General features: G+C 46.7%; 3 protein-coding genes across 21 annotated transcripts in view; 1 reads left to right on the forward strand and 2 right to left on the reverse strand.

Annotated features, from left to right (window-relative positions):
• The window catches only part of LOC148662626 (uncharacterized), a 783,119-nt gene that overhangs the window by 39,479 nt on the left and 715,967 nt on the right, over positions 1-27,673 (forward strand). The window lies entirely within an intron of this gene.
• Positions 1-27,673, reverse strand: part of LOC148662628 (uncharacterized) — a 224,638-nt gene that overhangs the window by 2,873 nt on the left and 194,092 nt on the right. For 3 of the 6 annotated variants that reach the window (XM_088632160.1, XM_088632155.1, XM_088632150.1), the window contains one exon: positions 15,551-17,062. The exons of 1 other annotated variant lie outside the window; for it this stretch is intronic. In XM_088632160.1, the coding sequence (XP_088488286.1) occupies positions 16,700-17,062 (363 nt within the window). In that variant the 3' untranslated portion in view covers positions 15,551-16,699. Of the gene's footprint in view, positions 1-15,550; positions 17,063-17,744; positions 17,940-27,673 lie in introns of those variants that run through there. 2 more of the 6 variants (XM_088632157.1, XM_088632151.1) reach the window with 1 other exon arrangement.
• LOC148662629 (RING finger protein 112-like) lies at positions 1,350-27,445 on the reverse strand. 4 transcript variants are annotated; one of them, XM_088632302.1, is made up of 11 exons: positions 26,767-27,444; positions 25,876-25,922; positions 7,843-7,909; positions 7,571-7,715; positions 7,018-7,212; positions 6,754-6,882; positions 6,270-6,374; positions 5,987-6,171; positions 3,612-3,668; positions 1,829-1,915; positions 1,350-1,400 (listed from the first exon to the last, which is right to left on the reverse strand). In XM_088632302.1, the coding sequence occupies exons 3-9, from the start codon at positions 7,878-7,880 to the stop codon at positions 3,650-3,652; spliced, it is 816 nt and encodes a 271-aa protein (XP_088488428.1). In that variant the 5' UTR covers positions 7,881-7,909; positions 25,876-25,922; positions 26,767-27,444; the 3' UTR covers positions 1,350-1,400; positions 1,829-1,915; positions 3,612-3,649. The 4 variants fall into 4 exon arrangements, with proteins under 4 accessions (XP_088488428.1, XP_088488430.1, XP_088488429.1 ...); XM_088632304.1 differs by lacking the exon at positions 1,350-1,400 and having other exon boundaries at positions 1,834-1,915; positions 6,121-6,374; positions 26,767-27,445; XM_088632303.1 differs by lacking the exons at positions 1,350-1,400; positions 1,829-1,915; positions 3,612-3,668 and adding an exon at positions 5,551-5,776 and having other exon boundaries at positions 6,121-6,171.

Raw genomic sequence — 27,673 nt, forward strand, 5'->3', positions numbered from 1 at the left:
CTCAAACACACACATACAGTGTGTGCACACACTCTCTCACACCCTAATACTTACACTGTCACACTCGTACACACTCTTACCTGCTCACTCAGAAAGATGGTGAACTCCTGCTTCAGCTTCTGGAGAGTATTCTGGTAGAGGGCATGGAGGAGCTGGAGGAGGAAGCAAAGGGGTTACAGATAGAACTGATATTGATACAAGTATTCTGGAATCAAAGACGCCCAGAAACATGTTTTAAGGAGTAATCTACCCTGACAGGCAGAAAGAACTCTTCAGTCTGAAGGGATTGTCCCACACTGACAGGCTGAAGGAACTGAGTCTCTTCAGTCTGAAGGGATTGTCCCACACTGACAGGCTGAAGGAACTGAGTCTCTTTAGTCTGAAGGGAGTGTCTCACACCGACAGGCTGGAGGAACTGAGTCTCTTTAGTCTGAAGGGAGTGTCTCACACCGACAGGCTGGAGGAACGGAGTCTCTTTAGTCTGAAGGGAGTGTCTCACACCGACAGGCTGAAGGAACTGAGTCTCTTTAGTCTGAAGGGAGTGTCTCACACTGACAGGTTGACAATATTCTGAACAGACTGAAGACAGCAACAGGGAAAGGATTAAAAGATTTTCTGGGTCAGCAGGAAGGGGAGAGACTCACCTCTGCGGGGGAGGAAATTCTATAGTTGCTTCCCAGAATCAGATGCGCCATCTCCTACAGAGAACATAATAAGGTAAGTGAGGCTTAACTGGGCTTAACACTTTCTGTGACAATTCATTCTCAACAACTGACAGAAATCACATTAGAACAACTGATGGTTCGCATCACCCTCTACACATAGTATGACTTGTAGTTTACTGCACTGTACTGTTTCTACCATGATCTCACTGGGCTTTACTGCACTGTACTGGTTTCTACGCTGCTCTTTGAGGTGTTGTACCCTAGTGGTGTAGAAATGGATGTTGATTGGTTCAGTGAAGAATGTCTTACCTTGAATTTCCCTTCCAGTGTCTTTCCTGTCATGGTTGACTGTGTCGTCTGCAGGACCTGGCCAATGTGGTTGATGAACTCTTTCAGGCAGTGCTGAAACTCTTCATCCATTTCTTAGAAACACACAACAAGGAAACAAATGAGTCAACTGAAGATCCTGAAGCTCTATAGTCTTGAACTTAGACTGGACTACTAGGGGATCTAATTTTCACAGCTCAACACCGCCTCCCTGTGGCTCCTCAGTGTCACTTGTCAATGGGATCAGGTCAGCTGCTCTGGGAGTGGAGCTGTCCGGTTTTTACCTCGCATGGTTCCCTGTTGGCTCCAAAGCAGTTTTTGGCCAGGTAAGGGCATAAGGTGACAGCGTGGCCTCTTCTCCTTCAGGATCCTCAGAGCCTGCTTGTTTGTCCCGGACTTCTCCAGGCGCTGAAAGCACAGACAGACATGTTGACTCAGGAAAGGGGTAGGATGCCAGCCCTCTGTGTCTGAAACAATACAGCTCTCAGCCTGAAGGAACTGAGTCTCTTTTGTCTGAATGGAGTGTCCCACACTGACAGGCTGGAGGAACAGAGTCTCTTTAGTCTGAAGGGAGTGTCCCACACCGACAGGCTTGAGGAACTGAGTCCCTTCAGTCTGAAGGGGATATATCACACCCCCAGGCTGGAGGAACTAAGTCTCTTTAGTCTGAAGGGAGTGTCCCACACTGACGGGCTGGAGGAACTGAGTTTCTTTAGTCTGTGGTCTGTAGGTGGCACTGTTGTACCTCCTGACCAGTCTAGAGAATCAGTACCTCTCTGTCCTTCTCAGTACAAGTCAGGGCTATATATATATAAGGTCCACAGTACGTCTCCTACCTGGATGATTCTCTCCAGGTGTTGGGATCCTCCAGACTGTCCACATTCTTGAGTTTGTGTCCAGTCCCGCACCAGGAAATATAACCCCTTTATTAGAGATTGAGAAAGATCTCATATCAGCTCACCTTACAAAGTCATGAAGTCTTATCTAGCTCTATAGATGAGCCCCTCTCACCGTCCTATGGCGCAGCTCAAGTAATAACACGTGTTGAAAATGATTGAAATCCTTCTTCTCCCAAGAGATTGATTAGCTTTATCAGTACTCTGAGTGAATTCTGACTGCTGTTATGATGCCTGCAAGTCTGCTTTCTTCCAAGTGGACACTGCATGCCTTAGTAAACTGGTTTTGCTCATGAAATCCACCAGCTGCCTATGAGTCTGCCTACGAGTCGGCTACGAGTCGGCTACATACCCTCCATTTCTTGTGTTTTATTTCAATCCTGTCTCTCCTCTCCCTGCCCTGTTGTCCTCAACACAATAACCTCTTCAAACCCTTATCAGACAGCACAGATAACAATCTGTTTATGGCTTCATACTCTGTTTCTCTTCCTATCCTTATACTTCTAGACTTCAGTGCTGCTTTCGTCACTGTTAACCATGAGATCTTACTCTCTCATGTTGAGCCTGTGTTTGCAGTTTCTACTCCCAAATGGTTCAGGTCTTTTCCGATTCCGGGGTCTCTACTACTCAGCATTAACCTGTATCTACGTGGTCAATTATTAAGATCACATGGTTTGATCTATAATTTCTACGCTGATGATGTTTAAATCTATCTGTACTAAGCCTGACACTGAAGTGGCTGTCTCTGCACTGACTGCATCTCTAATATAAAAGCCTGGATGACTCTAAATTTCCTTATCTTAAACCACAACAAGACTGAAGTCATGCTGCTCAGCACCTGTGTTACACTAAGGTAAAGCCAGTGTAGTAGGTCATCTGTGGATAGGACTGTGCTTGAATTTTAATCAAAATTGAAGAATTTAGGAGTGCCCTAGCTTGACTTCCTGCTCAGGTGCAAGTGATCACATTACTCCTATCCTGGAGTCCCTGCACTGGCGTCCTGTCAGGTTTCATGTCAACTTCAAAATCCTCCTGCTCACCTATAAGGCTCTGCATGGCTTGGCACCTCAGTACCTGTCTGAGCTATCATCGCCCTACTCCCCACCTCACAACCTTCGCTCTTCTAACTCTGGTCTCCTAACTGTCTCCCAAGCATGTCTACACTCTATGGGTGACAAGGCCTCTCCTGCTCTGCCCCAGAGCTCTGGAAATGTATCCCCAAGTACATCAGAGAATCACACTCCCTGAGCTCTTTCCAATCTAGAATCAAAACCTTTCTGTTCTGAAAGGCTTTTATTGAACTAATTACTTACTTTTACTTAATTAGTGACTACTGCTGCACCTCGAACCACCTGTCTTACTTATTTGTTATTTTATATACTTTGGCATTTGCTTATAATGGTTTTCTAAAGTTAAGAACTTTGAGATGATACTTTTAAATCATGCTACATAAAATAAAGTAGTTCAGGTGGGGGAGCTTCGTCAGCATGTGTAAGCTGCAAAGGAACAAGTAACAGGTTTATTCCCTGCTGAAAAGAGAAGAGAGAAAACAGAAACGTTTCTTCTCTTTTCAGCCTGGAATTAACATATTTGTTCCTTTACATAAAATAGTTTATTATAACATGTTATTTTTACATGTCCAGGTAAGAAAGACATCACTTGGTTTGCAGGTGATAAAACAGATCTGATCTTTTTTGAGTTCACTGAAGAGTAAAGTTTGTACCTGAAAATACTGCTTGTCAAAGGCGCCTCCCCCCTTTTCTACCACATGATGCAGCAGCTGCAAACAGAGTAAACACAGGCCATCCGTTATTCAGAGACGGAGAGAGACAGCCATCGGTTCTCTCTATTAACACTGTCTGTAATTGGAGAGTTACAGTGCCTTGCGAAAGTATTCGGCCCCCTTGAACTTTTCAACCTTTTGCCACATTTCAGGCTTCAAACATAAAGATATAAATTTTTTATTTTATGTGAAGAATCACCAACAAGTGGGACACAATTGTGAAGTGGAACGAAATCTATTGGATTTTTGAAACTTTTTTAACTAATAAAAAAATGAAAAGTGGGGCGTGCAAAATTATTCGGCCCCTTTACTTTCAGTGCAGCAAACTCACTCCAGAAGTTCAGCGAGGATCTCTGAATGATCCAATGTTGTCCTAAATGACTGATGGTGATAAATAGAATCCACCTGTGTGTAATCAAGTCTCTGTATAAATGCACCTGCTCTGTGATAGTCTCAAGGTTCTGTTGAAAGCGCAGAGAGCATCATGAAGACCAAGGAACACACCAGGCAGGTCCGTAATACTGTTGTGGAGAAGTTTAAAGCCGGATTTGGATACAAAAAGATTTCCCAAGCTTCAAACATCCCAAGGAGCACTGTGCAAGCGATCATCTTGAAATGGAAGGAGTATCAGACCACTGCAAATCTACCAAGACCTGGCCGTCCCTCTAAACTTTCAGCTCAGACAAGGAAAAGACTGATCAGAGATGCAGCCAAGAGGCCCATGATCACTCTGGATGAACTGCAGAGAACTACAGCTGAGGTGGAAGAGTCTGTCCATAGGACAACAATCAGTCTTACACTGCACAAATCTGGCCTTTATGGAAGAGTGGCAAGAAGAAAGCCATTTCTCAAAGATATCCATAAAAAGTCTCGTCTAAAGTTTGCCACAAGCCACCTGGGAGACACCCCAAACATGTGGAAGAAGGTGCTCTGGTCAGATGAAACCAAAATCGAACTTTTTGGCCACAATGCAAAACGATATGTTTGGCGTAAAAGCAACACAGCTCATCACCCTCAACACACCATCCCCACTGTCAAACATGGTGGTGGCAGCATCATGGTTTGGGCCTGCTTTTCTTCAGCAGGGACAGGGAAGATGGTTAAAATTGAGGGGAAGATGGATGCAGCCAAATACAGGACCATTCTGGATGAAAACCTGTTGGAGTCTGCAAAAGACCTGAAACTGGGACAGAGATTTATCTTCCAACAAGACAATGATCCCAAACATACAGCAAAATCTACAAAGGAATGGTTCACAAATAAACGTATCCAGGTGTTTGAATGGCCAAGTCAAAGTCCAGACCTGAATCCAATCGAGAATCTGTGGAAAGAGCTGAAAACTGCTGTTCACAAACGCTCTCCATCCAACCTCACTGAGCTCGAGCTGTTTTGCAAGGAAGAATGGGCAAGAATTTCGGTCTCTCGATGTGCAAAACTGATAGAGACATACCCCAAGCGACTTGCAGCTGTAATCGCAGCAAAAGGTGGCTCTACAAAGTATTAACGCAAGGGGGCCGAATAATTTTGCACGCCCCACTTTTCATTTTTTTTATTAGTTAAAAAAGTTTCAAAAATCCAATAGATTTCGTTCCACTTCACAATTGTGTCCCACTTGTTGGTGATTCTTCACATAAAATAAAAAATTTATATCTTTATGTTTGAAGCCTGAAATGTGGCAAAAGGTTGAAAAGTTCAAGGGGGCCGAATACTTTCGCAAGGCACTGTAATTATCTCTGTTTTGGCAACAGTGTAATTTACCACTCATGCCAATAATCCTGAGACACAATTTGAACCTGTCAGACAGTCTGATAGAGACACAGGCACTCATAAAAACAAACATGGATGCACATATAAAACAAATACAAATACAATCACATACTGTACTGTACTGCAGACCCTGCATTGGGCGGAGTGGTGGCTCTGTGGCTCAGGATCTGTGACTGTGAGGTTGCCGGTTCAAATGCTGCAGCCAACAGAGAAATCCTACTCCGTTGGGCCCCTGAGCAAGGCCCTTAACCCCAGCTCTTCCAGCGGTGCTGCACAATGGCTGACCCTGTGCTCTGACCCCCAGCATCTCTCCCTGTCTGTGTCTGATGGAGAGCAAGCTGGAGTATGCAAAAAGATGAATTCCTAATGCAAGGAACTGTATAGGGGCTAATAAAGTAACATCATCATTATTGGGAAAGATGGGACTGGCCTACTCATATAACCGTGTGAGGGAAACCGGGCAGCACAGAGTGTCACACACAACAGCACCTCGAGTCATGCAGTGCTGCACTCATGCCACATGTCACCAGCAGGGGGCGAACTCACACCCCGGTACACAGTCCCAGCTGAAGGACCTGTGATACCGAGAGGCTCCCGGTTTCAGCCACCAGCTGCACCACAGCTCCCTTGCGCAGGTGCTGCGTGGCACATCGGGGGATAAGACCGTGGCCGAGTGCTGTACCTCCAGGTAGTCCAGGTCTGTTGTCTTCACATCAGCGTGGACGTTGAAGATCTGGGAGAGAGGACAGGGGGGGACAGGTGAGCTCTCTGGGACGCAGCAAGGGGCTCACAGTCACCCCGGAAGGTGGGACAAGGCCCCACAATTCTCACCACGTGCGAGCTGAGAAAGACGCTCAGGGCACACAGCTTCACGCTCAGCTCCACCTCCCGCGACAGATCCACGGAGCCCTCAGTGTCCACCAGGAAGACAGCCAACTGGACAGAGGGGACAGAGACAGAGTGTTCAGAGCAGAGCTGCAGTGGTCATCTGTCTCCCCCCTCCCCTCCAGTACCAAGACACAGCTGGAAGAGCTTTACACAAAGGGTGGGGGGAGTGTGGAGCAAGCTGCCCAGCCAATGGCTCAATGAGCTACAGTACTAACTACCTAAACCTTCCCACTCCTGAGCAGAGAACGGTTTCCAGTTTGTCACACAGATGCCCCGAGTGTGGACAAGGGGGTCCCAGGGGCTGGTGAGGGGCAGAAGAGCTCTTGTTCCTGCCTATTCTGTGAAAGACTTAGCTGGACCAGCGCCTGTCTGAGCATCGAGTCGTACCCCCTACAACAGACAAATTCCCAGCTCGGACGGTACTTGCCTTGCCCTCCTGCGTCTCCAGGAACAGAGGCTGGCTCCAGATGAACACACCCTTCGTCATGGTCTCAGGTCCAGACCCCCACTCGAACCCTTGCAGAGGCTCACTGTCACTCATCCTGTCCCACTCGTCCTGAGTTCACAAGAAAGGGAGCTTTCACAACCGTGGCCATAAGACCCTGCTTTACACAGAGACTGGTGGGGGTGGGATGTCAGGGCCATAAGACCCTGCTTTACACAGAGACTGGAGGGGGTGGGGTGCTCTCACCATGTTAGACAGCTTGCGCAGGAGGTAGTTGAGGAAGAAGGACTTGCCCTTCCTCCTCTCCCCAACAATAGACACCACGCAGACCGGAGTCTCCCTCACATCTGAGCACAGGAAGCACTGCCGAAGCACGTCCTCTTGGAACAGGAGGGAGCCGTCAGGCCTGACCTCAACCAGCTGAATGGGCCTGCCAGGGCCCTGGAGGTGGAACACATTTAAAACTGAGACCAGGAGGCATTTAACTTTACACAGAGGGTAGTGGGAGTGTGGAGGAGAGTGCTGATGCTCACTGGAATGGCGCCTCTCTCAGATATCACCTTGGTTAGCGTGCTTGCCACTGCACGAGGATCACAGGTCAGTTAATATCCACCCATCCCACGGTGTACACTGTGCACCTGCAACACCAGGATTCCCCAGCAGGGCGGCGCAAGAGCATCTGGGTTTCAAAATGCCCCCTGTAGCCTGGTTGGCAGGCTGGTGGCGTCATCAAGAAGAGACCCAGCTTTCCATAAACCAGCCTCTGTGTCACCCAGCAGAAAACAAAACCACAACTCACCTCCTCTCTCGTGAACTCGTGGTCACACTGGATAATTTCAGGCCTGGAGGAACTGCCCAAGGAGCTGGAGCACTGAGGCTCAGACAGCAGGGGGCTCTCTACCTCCTCCTGCTCAGGCTCACGAATCAGGGGGTCTAAAGACATGCTGGAGTAGAGGAGAGAGAGACCAAGACACGATCAGAGCCACTCCACAGCCAAAGAGCACAGGACTTGAATGGCCGGACCAGCTGTCTTGGACCTGAGATGCATTTGAGTTTAAATCGTAATAGTACCTTCTCTCCCGCAGGCTCTGAGAATTAGAATTGCCCATGACTGCTACTGTCCCAAGTCACAATAATCCTGTTTAGACAAAGAAAAAACAGGAACAAGGACCAATTCAAGCATGACTGCATAAATAAATACACACACTGACAGATCAGAGCAGCGTAACACAGAGTACTGATCACACACTGACAGATCAGAGCAGTGTAACACACAGTAGCAATCACACGCTGACAGATCAGTGTAGGGTAACACACAGTACTCATCACACACTGACAGAACAGAGCAGGGTAACACACAGTAGCAATCACACGCTGACAGATCAGAGTAGGGTAACACACAGTACTCATCACACACTGACAGATCAGAGCAGAGTAACACACAGTACTCATCACACACTGACAGCTCAGAGCAGGGTAACACACAGTAGCAATCACACACTGACATATCAGAGCAGGGTAACACACAGTACTGATCACACACTGACAGATCAGAGCAGGGTAACACACAGTAGCAATCACACACTGACAGATCAGAGCAGGGTAACACACAGTATCAGTCACACACTGACAGATCAGAGCAGTGTAACACACAGTATCAATCACACACTGACAGATCAGAGCAGGGTAACGCAGAGTATCAATCACACACTGACAGATCAGAGCAGGGTAACACACAGTACTGATCACACACTGACAGATCAGAGCAGGGTAACACACAGTATCAATCACACACTGACAGCTCAGAGCAGGGTAACACACAGTATCAATCACACACTGACAGATCAGAGCAGTGTAACACACAGTATCAATCACACACTGACAGATCAGAGCAGTGTAACACACAGTATCAATCACACACTGACAGCTCAGAGCACCGTAACACACAGTATCAATCACACACTGACAGATCAGAGCAGGGTAACACCGTATCAGTCAGTGATCCTGTATCTTATATTACCTGTTTCTGTCCTGCTTCTGTCCTGTTTATTGTTGTAAAAGGCGGTTCTACAAAATGTTAAAATGTGGGGATTGAATATTTATACTAACAGCAGATTTCAGTTTTTTTTATTTTTCTTAAGAATATTTCCTAACATAAAACAGTGTCACATTAAAATAATTAATGTTGCATTTCAGTTCTTAGAAATATAAATATCACAGAGAACTCAATTTCAATGTAGGATTTGTAATTCAGTCAAATGAGAGAATTGGTCAAGGGTCTGAATACTTTTGAAAGGTCCTGTATATGTAGAAACAAAATTCAAACTTGTACATGCTTCATTCCTAGGCAGTATTTCCAATAACCCCTTGTAATATCAAGGCCTGTCATCCTTTTAAACTTTTTTTTTCACACCTTTTTTTCTACCTTCACTGTTACATCACTGAATTTTAGCCTGAAGTTGTTTTGGTCATTACTCACGGCAACACTGCATTAGAAAAAAAAAACATTTCATTTCTACTTACATCTGCGACAAATCAGTCCAGGTTGTAGTCATGTGTGTAAGCATTATGAAAAAGGTTTTGTTTTTGTTTTTTTTTCATGTTTTTCAAGCATTCAGTTCAAATATGTTTTTGTCAGATTATTTTATGTACTCTATTACGACTGTATAACTCAATTAAAACACCTGAAGAAAGCTTCACAGCCGAAACGTTGTGCGTTTTCTTTCTTCTCTTTTCAGCAGAGAATAAACCTATTACTTCTTCCAAAGCACTTCATTGCTGACAACACCGCTGTATGCCGCACTGTTCGTGCATTGATCAATAAATAAACCCTGATTGATTGATTGATTTCAATTAGAACACGTCAATAAATATCGCAGTGGATGAATACAATCTTACCAGCTGTTCCAACACTCCTAGTGATTCCTAAAGACTCACAGTACCTCACAAATCCTTAACGTCTGGTGTCAGGTTATCGACTCAGCCACCACCTCCCTCAATTCGTTAATTCGGACTCGTTAATCCACCCGATTCTCACGGGTTGGTTTCTGATTGGATCAACCACACGTTTCCTTTTATCCGAAATGACCGTAAAATCTCTGGGAGAACCAACTCCAACACGGGTGGGTACAGCAGGAGAAAAGACTTTTTTTTTACTCTGTTTTCTGTTGATAACCTACCATTTAATTCTTCTTGATGCTAGCGGTGAAGACGCAGCTGCCGTTCAAGAGCTTGCAAGCTCCTGAACTGACCGCACAGCACAAGCAGGAAGGTGCAGCAGGAAGCACAGAGCGAAAACAAAAAAAACAAGACGTCAAAGCGAAAGGTCGAAGTTGTTTTTTTTTAAATGAGATGGGAAAGTTTCAGATCTGGTTGAAAACTTGGTCTGCGTTAGCCGTTCAACCCCTGAAATATTTCAATTGTACCAGCGTGAGGGATGCCAGGCCCACCGATCAACGTTGTGTACAGATACGGATTAGCAGGGCAAAAAATAAAGTAATTTTCCGTTTTCAGGCAACATTTCCTGTGTTTGTTGTGGATGGGCAAATACTGTGAGCTATGAAGGACCATGTGCACGCTGCCCTTATTAATTCAATTCAATTTATTTTTATATAATATAATCACAACAAGGTTGCCCCAAGGTGCTTAACGATACAATTGACGATACATTTTGTCAATACCGTCCGATCAGACAGTGTCAATTCTCCGACAGGAATGGGATGGTCGTTTTCAACAGGTGCGTACATCGCCCAGCGTCACGGGCTAACCAAATACATCCAGAAAGTGTCTTAATCTCCAAAATCTGAAGTTAAAAAAAAATCGCTCCGTTTTAGGGGTCTTGCGAGATGGTGTGTGGCATTTCAACACAAATCGTCAACCTTAACATTCAATGAGTAAAGCTGTCGCATAAATCGGTCTACAGTTGGTGATCATCTAGAAAATGTAAAACGATACAAGCTTCCCCTTCAAGAGTGCGGCTTCATCCCTCTGCTCTCCTCCCCACTGAGAGCTGGTGTGTGGGGAGCGTTCTGGCGCACTATGGCTGCTGTCGCATCATCCAGGTGGGGCTGCATATTGGTGGCGGTAGTGGGATTCCCCATTACCTGTAAAGAGCTTTAAGTGGAGTGTCCAGAAAAGCGCTACATACTGTAAGTGTAAGCAATTATTATTATAATTGTAAGCTGGAGAACTGGGTCGAGTCACACACAGTCTTCCGTCTAGATTAAATGTTGTACTGCACATGATCTGCTGGTGTCCACTGTTCCGTTTTTGTTTTGTTGCTATACAATAAGAGATTGTACTGAACGCATTATGCATTTCTGTACTAAAATCCAAACATTTATTCCATCTATCGACCTACACTGTGACAAAGACCTACAAGAAACACTCTTGCTGGCACAGCGTCTTAACAAAACTTGAAAAATGTGAAGATTCCTCAGGACAGGAACCAGGGGATCTGTGTGGAGCTGGACTAGGCTGAGGCCTGAGGTGGCTGATGACATGAATTAGACAGGAGAAAGGTTGCTGGAGCGTCAAAGTACAGGTGTATTCTGGGAAAGCTCATCGGTCAAGCCCAGTGGAGAAGTGTTCTCCGAGCCACAGGCCAGGCAAGAGCCACCAGTGTCTGGAGGAGTGGGACATCACCAGATGAGATGGCAGCTACAGAGGATCTTATGAAGAGTGAACACACAGATGATTCTGAGAAATGACAGCACTTCTGAGAGATAACAGGGTGAGAGGTGTGGAGACGTGCAGGAACACAGGCCTGGGGGCCTCAGTACAGAAGAAGAAACCCACGGAAACCACAGAAAGATGTGCTGCACGCTGAGCTTCCTTTTATCTGAGAAAGGAAGTGAAACAGGTGAAAGAAGTGTGTGACAGTTACAAGCCTGCTGTATCGCATTCAGCCTTTCGTAGTTTACAATCTTATTGAAAGCCCCGCACTTGTCTAGTTTTAAATGTAACCTTCCAGGTGATCTCTGGGTTTTAATTTAATCTAAATCTATTTGCATTTAACCCTTTATTGCACAATTATTTGACCACAGATATCAATACACTTTATATTATGCAACAAAAGACTGGTGCCTTTTGTGCTAGAATCTGATCTGTTAAATGATTTCTTAGAAATACATTTCATTTTACTTTACTATAACTGCATGCATTATTCATACAAACATTACCCTGCAGAACTAAAATGTGACTAAATAAGCTCAGTCAGCTTGACTAAGTTAAAAGTGGATGAATAAATTGACTATGGCTGATGGACGTTACAGGAACAAGTGAAAGTGTTTCTTTTCTTCTCTTTTCCTGCGTGTTATCTGGAGCACAGTCTAACAGATTGAGTTAGTCCCAAACTCAAATGAAAAGAAAGGGGATGTGATATTTGTGTGCGTCAGCAGTGAAACTGCATGTTGAATGGTGGAGGGCTGAGCGGGAATAACGGTTGCTCAGGGTAACAGGCCAGAGTGGACGCAGGAGCTAACGGGCTCAAGACGACAGGACAGGAAGAGCTCTGCGGGTATCTTCTCCTGGGGGTCGGAGAGAAGGGCAGAGACGTACACAACACACGGACACCGGACGCGGAGGAGGCGAAGGTACCCGAAACCCATCATGACCGTTTTGAAGCGCACGTTCAGCCGAAAACGAACGTTACGTTTTGCTCGATATAGATTTCACGAGAGAGTACGGGGAGCCGGCGAACCGGTCGGACAGTTTTGTGACAGAGCCGCGGCTCCCTGTCGAAGGACTGGAGTTACTCGGATAGTAAACGCGTGGTAAGGGACCGCATCGTTTCCGGAGTACGTTCACCGACAGGGAAGAGAAAAGCCATCGAGCGTCGGTTCGGAATTGACGCCAGACGGGGCCATAGGCGTCGTTGGGTCTCACGACTCGGCGCAAAACCCAGCCGAGAACGAGGGGCAGCAGCAGCAGCAGCGCGCGCAGCCCGCGCGAGAGCGCAGGGACTCGCAGTTCAGCTGAGAAACCCGCCCGAGCAGGAGGCGCTAGACCGGAGTGGGGAGCCCAGTGCCACATAAGGCTCACGGCGAACAGGACGTTTGCCCGGCAGAAGGCAAGCGGCGCCTAACGTGTGGGGAAATTGAACCACTTTGCAAAAGCGAGCCGCTCCAGACGAGGGAAAAGGGGTTTGGGGAAAAAGCCCGGAATCCGAAGACGTGGAGCTGTGCGTCGACTCAGTGTGTCGCACGAAAAACCCCAGCTCCGCCATTGAACAGGTTTTGGTAGACATCAAAGGAAACGCACAAACGGTAATAAAGTTGAAGTTAGATACAGGTGCTCAAGTTAGCGTCGTTCCTCTGCTTGAATATGACAAGTTTAATGCTGCAGCCCACGTCTCGCAGACTGTCAGGTTCTGGCGGATAGTAACTGGCTGTAAAAGGCGCATGCACCCTGAAATGCAAGTACAAGGACAGAGAAATGTGTCTGGACTTTTATATTGTAGACACTCATGCACCTCCAGTACTCGGACTAAAAGCATGTTTAGACATGGACCTTATTAAACTAGTCTTATCTGTGACCACCCCTCCCACTGAGACGAAGCCAATCTTACAAGATTTTGCAGATGTCTTTACAGGAATTGGGCTTTTTGCAGGTGAATGCACTATCCACCTCAAACCAAATGCAGTTCCTGTAGTATACCCACCGAGACGCATACCTCATGCACTGCGGAGCCGTCTTAAGGAGGAGTCGCACAACATGGAGAAGTCCGGCATCATTGCCCGAGTCACAGAGCCAATGGAATGGGTTAATGCACTTGTGGTGGTGGAGAAACCTCGCAAGGGTAAACTCCGAGTATGCCTTGATCCAAGGGATCTGAACAAGGCTATCAAACGTCCACACTACCCCTTGCCGATGTTTGAGGACATTACACCAAAGTTGGCTGGAGCGCGCTATTTCAGTGTCCTGGATGCTAGGTCAGGTTATTGGGCTGTCAAGCTCACAGAAGAGTCATCAAAACTAACTACGTTCAACACGTTCAACAGATTCCTACGCCTGCCCAGCTCAACACGAGTTTCAGCGGAAAATCCATGAGACATATGAAGGCCTCGAAGGCGTGACAGCGATTGTTGATGACAACTTGGTCTATGGGAGAACCAAGGAGGAATACGACAGGAACCTTCGCACTATGCTACAACGGTCCCGAGAGCGAGGAGTCCGACTCAACCCAGAGAAAAGCACGATCTGCGCCACTGAAGTCAGCTACTTGGGACATCTCCTCACCGTGGATGGATGAGTACAAGGTGTGTGTAGAGTCCAATTCTCTCAGTACAAGGTGTGTGTGTAGAGTCCTGTTCTCTCAGTACAAGGTGTGTGTGTAGAGTCCTGTTCTCTCAGTACAAGGTGTGTGTAGAGTCCAGATCTCTCAGTACAAGGCGTGTGTAGAGTCCAGATCTCTCAGTACAAGGCGTGTGTAGAGTCCAGTTCTCTCAGTACAAGGCTTGTGTAGAGTCCAGTTCTCTCAGTACAAGTTGTGTGAAGAGTCCTGTTCTCTCAGTACAAGGTGTGTGTGTAGAGTCCTGTTCTCTCAGTACAAGGTGTGTGTAGAGTCCAATTCTCTCAGTACAAGGTGTGTGTAGAGTCCTGTTCTCTCAGTACAAGGTGTGTGTGTAGAGTCCTGTTCTCTCAGTACAAGGTGTGTGTAGAGTCCAGATCTCTCAGTACAAGGTGTGTGTAGAGTCCAGATCTCTCAGTACAAGGTGTGTGTAGAGTCCAGATCTCTCAGTACAAGGTGTGTGTAGAGTCCAATTCTCTCAGTACAAGGTGTGTGAAGAGTCCAGATCTCTCAGTACAAGGTGTGTGAAGAGTCCTGTTCTCTCAGTACTGTACAAGGTGTGTGTAGAGTCCAGATCTCTCAGTACAAGGTGTGTGAAGAGTCCAGATCTCTCAGTACAAGGTGTGTGTAGAGTCCAGATCTCTCAGTACAAGGTGTGTGTAGAGTCCTGTTCTCTCAGTACAAGTTGTGTGTAGAGTCCTGTTCTCTTAGTACAAGGTGTGTGAAGAGTCCAGATCTCTCAGTACAAGGTGTGTGTAGAGTCCAGTTCTCCCAGTATAAGGTGTGTGTAGAGTCCAGATCTCTCAAAATGATGTGTGTAGAATCTTTCACTTTATTTTACTGGTGAAATTGCCAAGCTGTGTTGTTGTGTGTTGTGTCCACAGGGCAGTGTGACTGCAGGGGAGACAGTGCTCCAGTCTGACTGCAGGGTCTCCTCACTCAGGCTGTCTGGGATTGCTCTGGGAATACTGGGACACTGGTCTTTCAACTTATACCAAGAGACAACTTATACTGTCTCTTTTCTTTTTATCATAGTTCCCAATATTATGAATGCAGATGTGTATATATATATATGCACCAGCTGTATGTTTTCTGTTTGACTAAATTGACTCAACAGGCTCGACAGCATTTTAATTGCAGTTTGATTTTCTAGAAGAGACAATTAGTTTCAGAACTTAGACTTGAAATACAATTCTGACAGAGAGGACTTTGCTGCACAACAGCTTGAAGGCAGCAGTGTGAAAACATCAGATCTTAAACCAAGCCGTTGTTAGTATTGCTGTCTTGTGGCTCTGGTGTCTTGATTTCAGTTCTGGTCCTGGGGTGTTATCTGGGTGGAGTTTGCATGTTCTCCTGTGGTCATGTGGGCTTCTTCTGGGAGGATTGTGGGTAGAATGGAGTTGTAGTTTAGTGACGAAGCACAGAGATATTTCAAAGGTGACTGAAAATTGCTGGAGTCAGACTGAAAACCCACAGACACCTGAGATATGTAGTTTTTATTCATTTTAATCTCTGAAAGACACAATCATCCTGAAACATGAAGTACACAAAGAGTCCTGTCTGCACTCGAGTTCAAAAACCTGTCAGGCAGGCTTATAGGTCCTGCTAGCTGTAGGCCTGAGGAGACATTACACTCCACTACTGAGGATTCATAACAACTGTAGTCCTGGGGAGAGGTTACCCTGCACCAGTGAAGTCTCACTTCACAACTGTAGATCTGGGGAGAAGTTACCCTGCACTAGTCAAGTCTCAAATCACAACTGTACACCTGGGGAGAAGTTACCCTGCACCAGTGAAGTCTCAATTCACAACTGTAAATCTGGGGAGAAGTTACCCTGCACCAGTGAAGTCTCAATTCACAACTGTAGATCTGGGGAGAAGTTACCCTGCACCAGTGAAGTCTCAATTCACAACTGTAGATCTGGGGAGAAGTTACCCTGCACTGGTGAATTCTCAATGCACAACTGTAGATCTGGGGAGAAGTTACCCTGCACCAGTGAAGTCTCAATTCACAACTGTAGATCTGGGGAGAAGTTACCCTGCACTGGTGAATTCTCAATGCACAACTGTAGACCTGAGATGAAGTTACCCTGCACCAGTGAAGTCTCAATTAATGAAGGCCTGAGGAGAGAATGAACCTGGACTAGCTAATTAGGTCTCAATTAACAAGCTTGTGTTTGTGTATTTCTTTGTTATAGGTGCTGTGACTCTCTGTAGAGTCATATAAAAGACTCAAACCCACCTGAGTGAGCAAAGTGTTTAAGGGCTTGTGCTGGTTTGAGTCTCTGTAACAGGGGAAGGAGAGAAATCCAGATGATTTCTGTTCCCACCACAGCAGGAGGGCTGCTGGACAGGGCTCATATCAAGGTCTGTAGGAGAATGTTGGGCACTGTGGACACAGAGAGGGAGTCCTCAGCGCCAATGGCCTCTAGTGCATGTCCAGGAATTTCCTCATTACTGAAAACTCCACCTGGGGCTGTAGCGCCCCCTACTGTTCACCCCTCTGCACTTCGCACAGTGGTTGCCTTGTCTGCACCCTGTACCTGTGGTCTCTAGTGAAGAAAAGACACCTGAGGATAAAGAATGGATTCGATAGTCTCTTTGTGGGTCTGGCTCGGGGTTTCGAGAGGGTGGGTGTCACTGTGACTTCGTCTTTGTCTTTGTCTTGAAGAACTTGACGATGGCTGACAACGCCCCCACCCCCGCACCAGTTGCCACCCCAACCCCAACCTCTACAGCAATAACGCCTCCCACAACCAGGCCGCCAGCCACACCCGCAGTCGCGGTCAGCACAGACCCGGCCACTATAGAGGCCACCTTCACGGCAAACATGATGTTGTATTTCTGCAGGAACTTCTTACGCTCAGCAGCCATATACTTTTTATACTCCTCGAAATCCTGTTTGGATTTGATTTGGCCCTTCACGCAGCCCAGCAGCTCCTTCTCCTTTCCCTCCACTGTTTCCTCCATCTTGTTTGGAAGTTTCAGCAGTACCTTTCCCTATGGAAAAGAGGGAGCAAGGTCACTTCAGAGCAAAAGGTCGTCCCTACATCCTCTGACCTTCCCCCTGACACCTCAGAAATAAGCAAGTGGCCGCCCCAGGACACCCCAAAAACAAGCAGGAGCTCGCTGCCCAGGACACCCCCAAAACAAGCAGATCTTTCTCTGCTTGATCTCTCTCTGAGGAAACGGGGTGCAAGGTCGTTTTACAGCAGAGGGCAGCACACTACGTCTTCTGAACTGCTCAGAGCTCACCACAAGATACCCCAGACACAAGTAGGAGCCCACCTCAAGATACCCCAGACACAAGCAGGAGCTCACCTCAAAATACCCCAGACACAAGTAGGAGCCCACCTCAAGATACCCCAGACACAAGCAGGAGCTCACCTCAAAATACCCCAGACACAAGCAGAAGACACCGCAGTGGAGCCCAGTAGATCACACACACACACACACACACACACACACACACACACACACACACACACACAAGCACTCTCTCACATTCTCACACCCTCCCCGTGTCTCACACACACTCTCTCTCTCTCATACACACAAACGATCACAAACACTCTCTCACAGCTTCCAAGTTTCTCTCCCACACTCTCTCACACCCTTCCCATTTCTCACACAAACACACACATCCTCTCACCCTCCCAGTTTCTCTCACACACACACTCACCTGCTCATTCAGAAAGTTGGTGAATTCCTTCTTCGCCCTCTCAATGATGAACTTCTCTCGCTCAGAGCTCAAGAACTGAGAGAGCTCCTGGAAATCCTGTGGACTGACTTCACCCTTCACACGGTCCAGCAGATCTTTCACCTTCTGTACCACAGTCTTCCTCATCTCCAGTGTGGTGTTGTGCATGTTCTTTCTCTGAGGAAACAGAGCACAGGGTCACTTTAGAGCAGAGAGTATCATACTACACCCCCCAAACTGCTCAGGGCTCCCCAGACACAAGCAGGAGCCCACCTCAAGATACCCCAAACACAAGCAGGAGCCCACCTCAAGATACCCCAGAAACCAGCAGGAGCCCACCTCAAGATACCTCAGAAACCAGCAGGAGCCCACCTCAAGATACCCCAGACACAAGCAGAAGACACCCCAGTAGAGCCCAGTAGATTACACACACAGTCACTGACAAACACTCTCACACACCCTCCCCGTTTCACACACACTCTCTCATACACTCACACTCTCACACCCTCCGTTTCTCACAAACACTGTCACACCCTCCCAGTTTCTCTCACACTCTCTCTCTCTCATACACACAATCACACACACACTCTCTCACACCCTCCCTGTTTCTCACATACTCTCTTTCGCACACTGTCTCTCGCTCATACACACACACTCTCAAGGACATAGACTCTCCCACGCCTCCCCACCCCAGTTTCTTGCTCATACACACACAGGTTAGTGAAGTCCTCCTTCACCCTCTCGATGATGAGGAGAGTGTATTCCTTCAGGAACCTCTCTTGCTCAGAGCTCAAGAACTGACAGAGCTCCTGGAAATCCTGCGGACTGACTTCACCCTGCACACGGGCCAGCAGATCTTCCTCCTTCTGTACCCACAGTCTTCCTATGCCCCAGTGTGATGTCGTGCATGATCAAGCCCAGGCGCTCAAACACACACATACAGTGTGTGCACACACTCTCTCACACCCTAATACTTACACTGTCACACTCGTACACACTCTTACCTGCTCATTCAGAAAGATGGTGAACTCCTGCTTCAGCTTCTGGAGAGTATTCTGGTAGAGGGCATGGAGGAGCTGGAGGAGGAAGCAAAGGGGTTACAGATAGAACTGATCTTGATACAAGTATTCTGGAATCAAAGACGCCCAGAAACATGTTTCAAGGAGTAATCTACCCTGACAGGCAGAAAGAACTCTTCAGTCTGAAGGGACTGTCCCACACTGACAGGCTGAAGGAACTGAGTCTCTTCAGTCTGAAGGGATTGTCCCACACTGACAGGCTGAAGGAACTGAGTCTCTTTAGTCTGAAGGGAGTGTCTCACACCGACAGGCTGGAGGAACTGAGTCTCTTTAGTCTGAAGGGAGTGTCTCACACCGACAGGCTGGAGGAACGGAGTCTCTTTAGTCTGAAGGGAGTGTCTCACACCGACAGGCTGAAGGAACTGAGTCTCTTTAGTCTGAAGGGAGTGTCTCACACTGACAGGTTGACAATATTCTGAACAGACTGAAGACAGCAACAGGGAAAGGATTAAAAGATTTTCTGGGTCAGCAGGAAGGGGAGAGACTCACCTCTGCGGGGGAGGAAATTCTATAGTTGCTTCCCAGAATCAGATGCGCCATCTCCTACAGAGAACATAATAAGGTAAGTGAGGCTTAACTGGGCTTAACACTTTCTGTGACAATTCATTCTCAACAACTGACAGAAATCACATTAGAACAACTGATGGTTCGCATCACCCTCTACACACAGTATGACTTGTAGTTTACTGCACTGTACTGTTTCTACCATTATCTCACTGGGCTTTACTTCACTGTACTGGTTTCTACGCTGCTCTTTGAGGTGTTGTTCCCTAGTGGTGTAGAAATGGATGTTGATTGGTTCAGTGAAGAATGTCTTACCTTGAATTTCCCTTCCAGTGTCTTTCCTGTCATGGTTGACTGTGTCGTCTGCAGGACCTGGCCAATGTGGTTGATGAACTCTTTCAGGCAGTGCTGAAACTCTTCATCCATTTCTTAGAAACACACAACAAGGAAACAAATGAGTCAACTGAAGATCCTGAAGCTCTATAGTCTTGAACTTAGACTGGACTACTAAGGGATCTAATTTTCACAGCTCAACACCGCCTCCCTGTGGCTCCTCAGTGTCACTTGTCAATGGGATCAGGTCAGCTGCTCTGGGAGTGGAGCTGTCCGGTTTTTACCTTGCATGGTTCCCTGTTGGCTCCAAAGCAGTTTTTGTCCAGGTAAGGGCATAAGGTGACAGCGTGGCCTCTTCTCCTTCAGGATCCTCAGAGCCTGCTTGTTTGTCCCGGACTTCTCCAGGCGCTGAAAGCACAGACAGACATGTTGACTCAGGAAAGGGGTAGGATGCCAGCCCTCTGTGTCTGAAACAATACAGCTCTCAGCCTGAAGGAACTGAGTCTCTTTTGTCTGAATGGAGTGTCCCACACTGACAGGCTGGAGGAACAGAGTCTCTTTAGTCTGAAGGGAGTGTCCCACACCGACAGGCTGGAGGAACTGAGTCCCTTCAGTCTGAAGGGGATATATCACACCCCCAGGCTGGAGGAACTGAGTCTCTTTAGTCTGAAGGGAGTGTCCCACACTGACGGGCTGGAGGAACTGAGTTTCTTTAGTCTGTGGTCTGTAGGTGGCACTGTTGTACCTCCTGACCAGTCTAGAGAATCAGTACCTCTCTGTCGTTCTCAGTACAAGTCAGGGCTATATATATATATAAGATCCACAGTACGTCTCCTACCTGGATGATTCTCTCCAGGTGTTGGGATCCTTCAGACTGTCCACATTCTTGAGTTTGTGTCCAGTCCCGCACCAGGAAATATAACCCCTTTATTAGAGATTGAGAAAGATCTCATATCAGCTCACCTTACAAAGTCATGAAATCTTATCTAGCTCTATAGAAGAGCCCCTCTCACCGTCTTATGGCGCAGCTCAAGTAATAACACGTGCTTGAAAATGATTGAAATCCTTCTTCTCCCAAGAGATTGATTAGCTTTATCAGTACTCTGAGTGAATTCTGACTGCTGTTATGATGCCTGCAAGTCTGCTTTCTTCCAAGTGGACACTGCATGCCTTAGTAAACTGGTATTGCTCATGAAATCCACCAGCTGCCTATGAGTCTGCCTACGAGTCGGCTACATACCCTCCATTTCTTGTGTTTTATTTCAATCCTGTCTCTCCTCTCCCTGCCCTGTTGTCCTCAACACAATAACCTCTTCAAACCCTTATAAGACAATCAGACAGCACAGATAACAATCTGTTTATGGCTTCATACTCTGTTTCTCATCCTATCCTTATACTTCTAGAGTTCAGTGCTGCTTTCGTCACTGTTAACCATGATATCTTACTCTCTCGTGTTGAGCCTGTGTTTGCAGTTTCTGCTCCCAAATGGTTCAGGTCTTATCTGATGCCGGGGTCTCTACTACTCAGCACTGACCTCTATCTACGTGATCAATGATTAAGATCACATGGTCTGATCTATTATTTCTACGCTGATGATGCTTAAAGCTATATCTGTACTAAGCCTGACACTAAAGTGGCTGTCTCTGCACTGACTGCATCTCTAATATAAAAGCCTGGGTGACTCCAAATTTCCTTAGCTTAAACTACAACAAGACTGAAATCATGCTGCTCAGCACCTGTGTACTACTATGGTAAAGCCAATGTAGTAGCCCTATCTGTGGACAGCACTGTGCTGGAATTTCAATCAAAATTGAGGAATTTAGGAGTGACCCTAGCTTTACTTCCTGATCAGATGCAAAAGTGATCACATTACTCCTATCCTGGAGTCCCTGCACTGGCTTCCTGTCAGGTTTCATATCAACTTCAAAATCCTCCTGCTCACCTATAAGGATCTGCATGTCTTGGCACCTCAGTACCTGTCTGAGCTATCATCGCCCTACTCCCCACCTCACAACCTTCACTCTTCTAACTCTGGTCTAACTGTCTCCCAAGCATGTCTACACTCTATGGGTGACAAGGCCTCTCCTGCTCTGCCTCAGAGCTCTGGAAATGTATCCCCAAGTACATCAGAGAATCACACTCCCTGAGCTCTTCTTCCAATCTAGAATCAAAACCTTTCTGTTCTGAAAGGCTTTTATTGAACCAATTACTGACTTTTACTTAATTAGTGACTACTGCTGCACCTCGAACCACCTGTCTTACTTATTTGTTATTTTATATACTTTGGCATTTGCTTATAATGGTTTTCTAAAGTTAAGAACTTTGAGATGATACTTTTAAATCATGCTACATAAAATAAAGTAGTTCAGGTGGGGGAGCTGCGTCAGCATGTGTAGGCTGCAAAGGAACAAGTAACAGGTTTATTCCCTGCTGAAAAGAGAAGAGAGAAAACAGAAACGTTTCTTCTCTTTTCAGCCTGGAATTAACCTATTATTTGTTCCTTTACATAAAATAAAGTTTATTATAACATGTTTTTTTTACATGTCCAGGTAAGAGAGACATCACCTGGTTTGCAGGTGATAAAACAGATCTGATCTTTTTTCTGTTCACTGAAGAGTCAAGTTCGTACCTGAAAATACTGCTTGTCAAAGGCGCCTCCCCCCTTTTCTACCACAAGATGCAGCAGCTGCAAACAGAGTAAACACAGGCCATCCGTTATTCAGAGACAGAGAGAGACAGCCATCGGTTCTCTCTCTTAAAACTGTCTGTAATTGCAGAGTTAATCATCTCTGTTTTGGCAACTGTGTAATTTACCACTCATGCCAATACTCCTGAGACAGAATTTGAACCTGTCAGTCAGACAGTCTGATAGAGACACAGGCACTCATAAAAACAAACATGGATGCACATATAAAACAAATCTACAAATACAATCACATACTGTACACAGGCAGACCCCGAATTGGGCGGAGTGGTGGCTCTGTGGCTAAGGAATCCAGCCGACAGAGGAATCCAACTCCGTTGGGCCCCTGAGCAAGGCCCTTAACCCCAGCTGTTACAGGGGCGCTGCACAATGGCTGACCCTGTACTCTGACCCCCAGCTTCTCTCCCTGTCTGTGTCTCATGGAGAGCAAGCTGGGGTCTGCGAAAAGAGGAATTCTGAATGCAAGAAATTGTATAGGGGCTAATAAAGTAACATTATCATTATTGGGAAAGATGGGACTGGCCTACTCATATAGCTGTGTGAGGGAAACCAGGCAGCACAGAGCATCACACACAACAGCACCTCGAGTCATGCAGTGCTTCGCTCATGCCACATGTCACCAGCAGGGGGCGAACTCACACCCCGGTCCACAGTCCCAGCTGAAGGACCTGTGATACCGAGAGGCTCCTGGCTTCAGCCCCCAGCTGCACCTCAGGACGAGTGCTGCGCGGCACATTGGGGGGATAAGACCGCGGCCGAGCGCTGTACCTCCAGGTAGTCCAGGTCTGTTGTCTTCACATCAGCGTGGACGTTGAAGATCTGGGAGAGAGGACGGGGGGGGGGACACGTTAGCTCTCTGGGACGCAGCAAGGGGCTCACAGTCACCCCAGAAGGTGGGACAAGGCCCCACAATTCTCACCACGTGCGAGCTGAGAAAGACGCTCAGGGCACACAGCTTCACGCTCAGCTCCACCTCCCGCGACAGATCCACGGAGCCCTCAGTGTCCACCAGGAAGACAGCCAACTGGAGAGAGGGGACAGAGACAGAGTGTTCAGAGCAGAGCTGCAGTGGTCATCTGTCTTCCCCCTCCCCTTCAGTACCAAGACACAGCTGGAAGAGCTTTACACAAAGGGTGGAGGGAGTGTGGAACAAGCTGCCCAGCCAATGGCTCAATGAGCTACAGTACTAACTACCTAAACCACTCCTGAGCAGAGAACGGTTTCCGGTTTGTCACACAGATACCCCGAGTGTGGACAAGGGGGTCCCAGGGGCTGGTGAGGGGCAGAAGAGCTCTTGTTCCTTCCTGTTCAGGATGCCTGCAGGGTCTGTGAAAGACTGAGTTGGACCAGCACCTGTCTGAGCCATAGAGTCGTACCCCCTACAACAGACAAATTCCCAGCTCGGACGGTGCTTGCCTTGCCCTCCTGCGTCTCCAGGAACAGAGGCTGGCTCCAGATGAACACACCCTTCGTCATGGTCTCAGTTCCAGACCCCCACTCGAACCCTCGCAGAGGCTCACAGTCACTCATCCTGTCCCACTCGTTCTGAGTTCACAAGAAAGGGAGCTTTCACAACCAAGGCCATAAGACCCTGCTTTACACAGAGAGAGGTGGGGGTGGGATGTCAGGGCCATAAGACCCTGCTTTACACAGAGAGTGGAGGGGGTGGGGTGCTCTCACCATGTTAGACAGCTTGCGCAGGAGGTAGTTGAGGAGGAAGGACTTGCCCTTCCTCCTCTCCCCGACAATAGAAACCACGCAGACCGGAGTCTCCCTCACATCTGAGCACAGGAAGCACTGCCGAAGCACGTCCTCTTGGAACAGGAGGTCGCCATCAGAGCTGACCTTGACCAGTTGAATGGGCCTGCCAGGGCCCTGGAGGTGGAACACATTTAAAACTGAGACCAGGAGGCATTTAACTTTACACAGAGGGTAGTGGGAGTGTGGAGCAGAGTGCTGATGCTCACTGGAATATCTCTCAGATATCACCTTGGTTAGCGTGCTTGCCACTGCACGAGGATCACAGGTCAGTTAATGTCCACCCATCCCACGGTGTACACTGTGCACCTGGAACACCAGGATTCCCCAGCAGGGCGGCGCAAGAGCATCTGGGTTTCAAAATGCCCCCTGTAGCCTGGTTGGCAGGCTGGTGGCGTCATCAAGAAGAGACCCAGCTTTCCATAAGCCAGCCTCTGTGTCACCCAACAGAAAACAAAACCACAACTCACCTCCTCTCTCGTGAACTCGTGGTCACACTGGATAATTTCAGGCATGGAGGAACTGCCCAAGGAGCTGGAGCACTGAGGCTCTGACAGCATGGGGCTCTCTACCTCCTCCTGCTCAGGCTCACGAATCAGGGGGTCTAAAGACATGCTGGAGCAGAGGAGAGAGAGACCGAGACGCGATCAGAGCCCCTCCAGAGCCAAAGACAGCACAGGACTTGAATGGCCGGACCAGCTGTCTTGGACCTGAGATGCATTTGAGTTTAAATCGTAATAGTACCTTCTCTCCGACAGGTTATGAGAATCAGAATTGCCCATGACTGCTACTGTCCCAAGTCACAATAATCCTGTTTAGACAAAGAAAAAACAGGAACAAGGACCAATTCAAGCATGACTGCATAAATAAATACACACACTGACAGATCAGAGCAGTGTAACACACAGTACTGATCACACACTGACAGATCAGAGCAGCGTAACACACAGTACTGATCACACACTGACAGATCAGAGCAGTGTAACACACAGTAGCAATCACACGCTGACAGATCAGTGTAGGGTAACACACACTACTCATCACACACTGACAGATCAGAGCAGGGTAACACACAGTACTCATCACACACTGACAGCTCAGAGCAGGATAACACACAGTACTCATCACACACTGACAGATCAGAGCAAGGTAACACACAGTAGCAATCACACGCTGACAGATCAGAGTAGGGTAACACACACTACTCATCACACACTGACAGATCAGAGCAGGGTAACACACAGTACTCATCACACACTGACAGCTCAGAGCAGGATAACACACAGTAGCAATCACACACTGACAGATCAGAGCAGGGTAACACACAGTAGCAATCACACACTGACAGATCAGAGCAGGGTAACACACAGTATCAGTCACACACTGACAGATCAGAGCAGTGTAACACACAGTATCAATCACACACTGACAGATCAGAGCAGGGTAACGCAGAGTATCAATCACACACTGACAGATCACAGCAGGGTAACACACAGTACTGATCACACACTGACAGATCAGAGCAGGGTAACACACAGTATCAATCACACACTGACAGCTCAGAGCAGGGTAACACACAGTATCAATCACACACTGACAGATCAGAGCAGTGTAACACACAGTATCAATCACACACTGACAGCTCAGAGCAGCGTAACACACAGTATCAATCACACACTGACAGATCAGAGCAGGGTAACACAGTATCAGTCAGTGATCCTGTATCTTATATTACCTGTTTCTGTCCTGCTTCTGTCCTGGTTATTGTTGTAAAAGGTGGCTCTACAAAATGTTAAAATGTGGGGATTGAATATTTATACAAACAGCAGATTTCAGTTTGTTTTTTCTTAAGAATATTTCCTAACATAAAAAAGTGTCAAATTAAAATAATTAATGTTGCATTTCAGTTCTTAGAAATATAAATATCACAGAGAACTCAATTTCAATGTAGGATTTGTAATTCAGTCAAATGAGAGAATTAGTCAAGGGTCTGAATGCTTTTGAAAGGTCTTGTATATGTAGAAACAAAATTCAAACTTGTACATTCTTCATTCCTAGGCAGTATTTCCAATAACCCCTTGTAATATCAAGGCCTCATCCTTTTTTTTTGTCATCCTTTTTAACTTTTTTTTTCACACCTTTTTTTCTACCTTCACTGTTACATCACTAAATTTTAGCCTGAAGTTGTTTTGGTCATTACTCACGGCAACACTGCATTAGAAAAAAAAAAAACATTTCATTTCTACTTACATCTGCGACAAATCAGTCCAGGTTGTAGTCATGTGTGTAAGCATTATGAAAAAGGTTTTGTTTTTGTTTTTTTTTCATGTTTTTCAAGCATTCAGTTCAAAATATGTTTTTGTCAGATTACTTTATGTACTCTATTACGACTGTATAACTCAATTAAAACACCTGAAGAAGGCTTCACAGCCGAAACGTTGTGCGTTTTCTTTCTTCTCTTTTCAGCAGAGAATAAACCTATTACTTCTTCCAAAGCACTTCATTGCTGACAACACTACTGTATGCCGCACTGTTCGTGCATTGATCAATAAATAAACCCTGATTGATTGATTGATTTCAATTAGAACACGTCAATAAATATCGCAGTGGATGAATACAACCTTACCAGCTGCTCCTACACTCCTGGTGATTCCTGAAGACTCACAATACCTCACAAATGCGTAATGTCTGGTGTCAGGTTATCGACTCAGCCACCACCTCCCTCAGTTCGTTAATTCGGACTCGTTAATCCACCCGAATCTCACGGGTTGGTTTCTGATTGGATCAACCACACGTTTCCTTTTATCCGAAATGACCGTAAAATCTCTGGGAGAACCAACTCCAACACGGGTGGGTACAGCAGGAGAAGACACTTTTTTTTTTTACTCTGTTTTCTGTTGATAACCCACCATTTAATTCTTCTTGATGCTGGCGGTGAAGACGCAGCTGCCGTTCAACAGCTTGCAAGCTCCTGAACTGACCGCACAGCACAAGCAGGAAGGTGCAGCAGGAAGCACAGAGCGAAAACAAAAAAAAACAAGACGTCAAAGCGAAAGGTCGAAGTCTTGTTTTTTTTTTTTTAAATGAGATGGGAAAGTTTCAGATCTGGTTGAAAACTTGGTCTGCGTTAGCCGTTCAACCCCTGAAATGTTTCAATTGTACCAGCGTGAGGGATGCCAGGCCCACCGATCAACGCTGTGTACAGATACGGATTAGCAGGGCAAAAAATAAAGTAATTTTCCGTTTTCAGGCAACATTTCCTGTGTTTGTTGTGGATGGGCAAATACTGTGAGCTATGAAGGACCATGTGCACACTGCCCTTATTAATTGAACTCAATTTATTTTTATATAATATAATCACAACAAGGTTGCCCCAAGGCGCTTAACGATACAATTGACGATACATTTTGTCAATACTGTCCGATCAGACAGTGTCAATTCTCCGACAGGAATGGGATGGTCGTTTTCAACAGGTGCGTACATCGCCCAGCGTCACGGGCTAACCAAATACATCCAGAAAGTGTCTTAATATC

The sequence above is a fragment of the Lepisosteus platostomus genome, chromosome 5, assembly GCF_059453375.1.
Source record: "Lepisosteus platostomus isolate fLepPlt1 chromosome 5, fLepPlt1.hap1, whole genome shotgun sequence".
NCBI classification, from domain to species: Eukaryota; Metazoa; Chordata; class Actinopteri; order Semionotiformes; family Lepisosteidae; genus Lepisosteus; species Lepisosteus platostomus.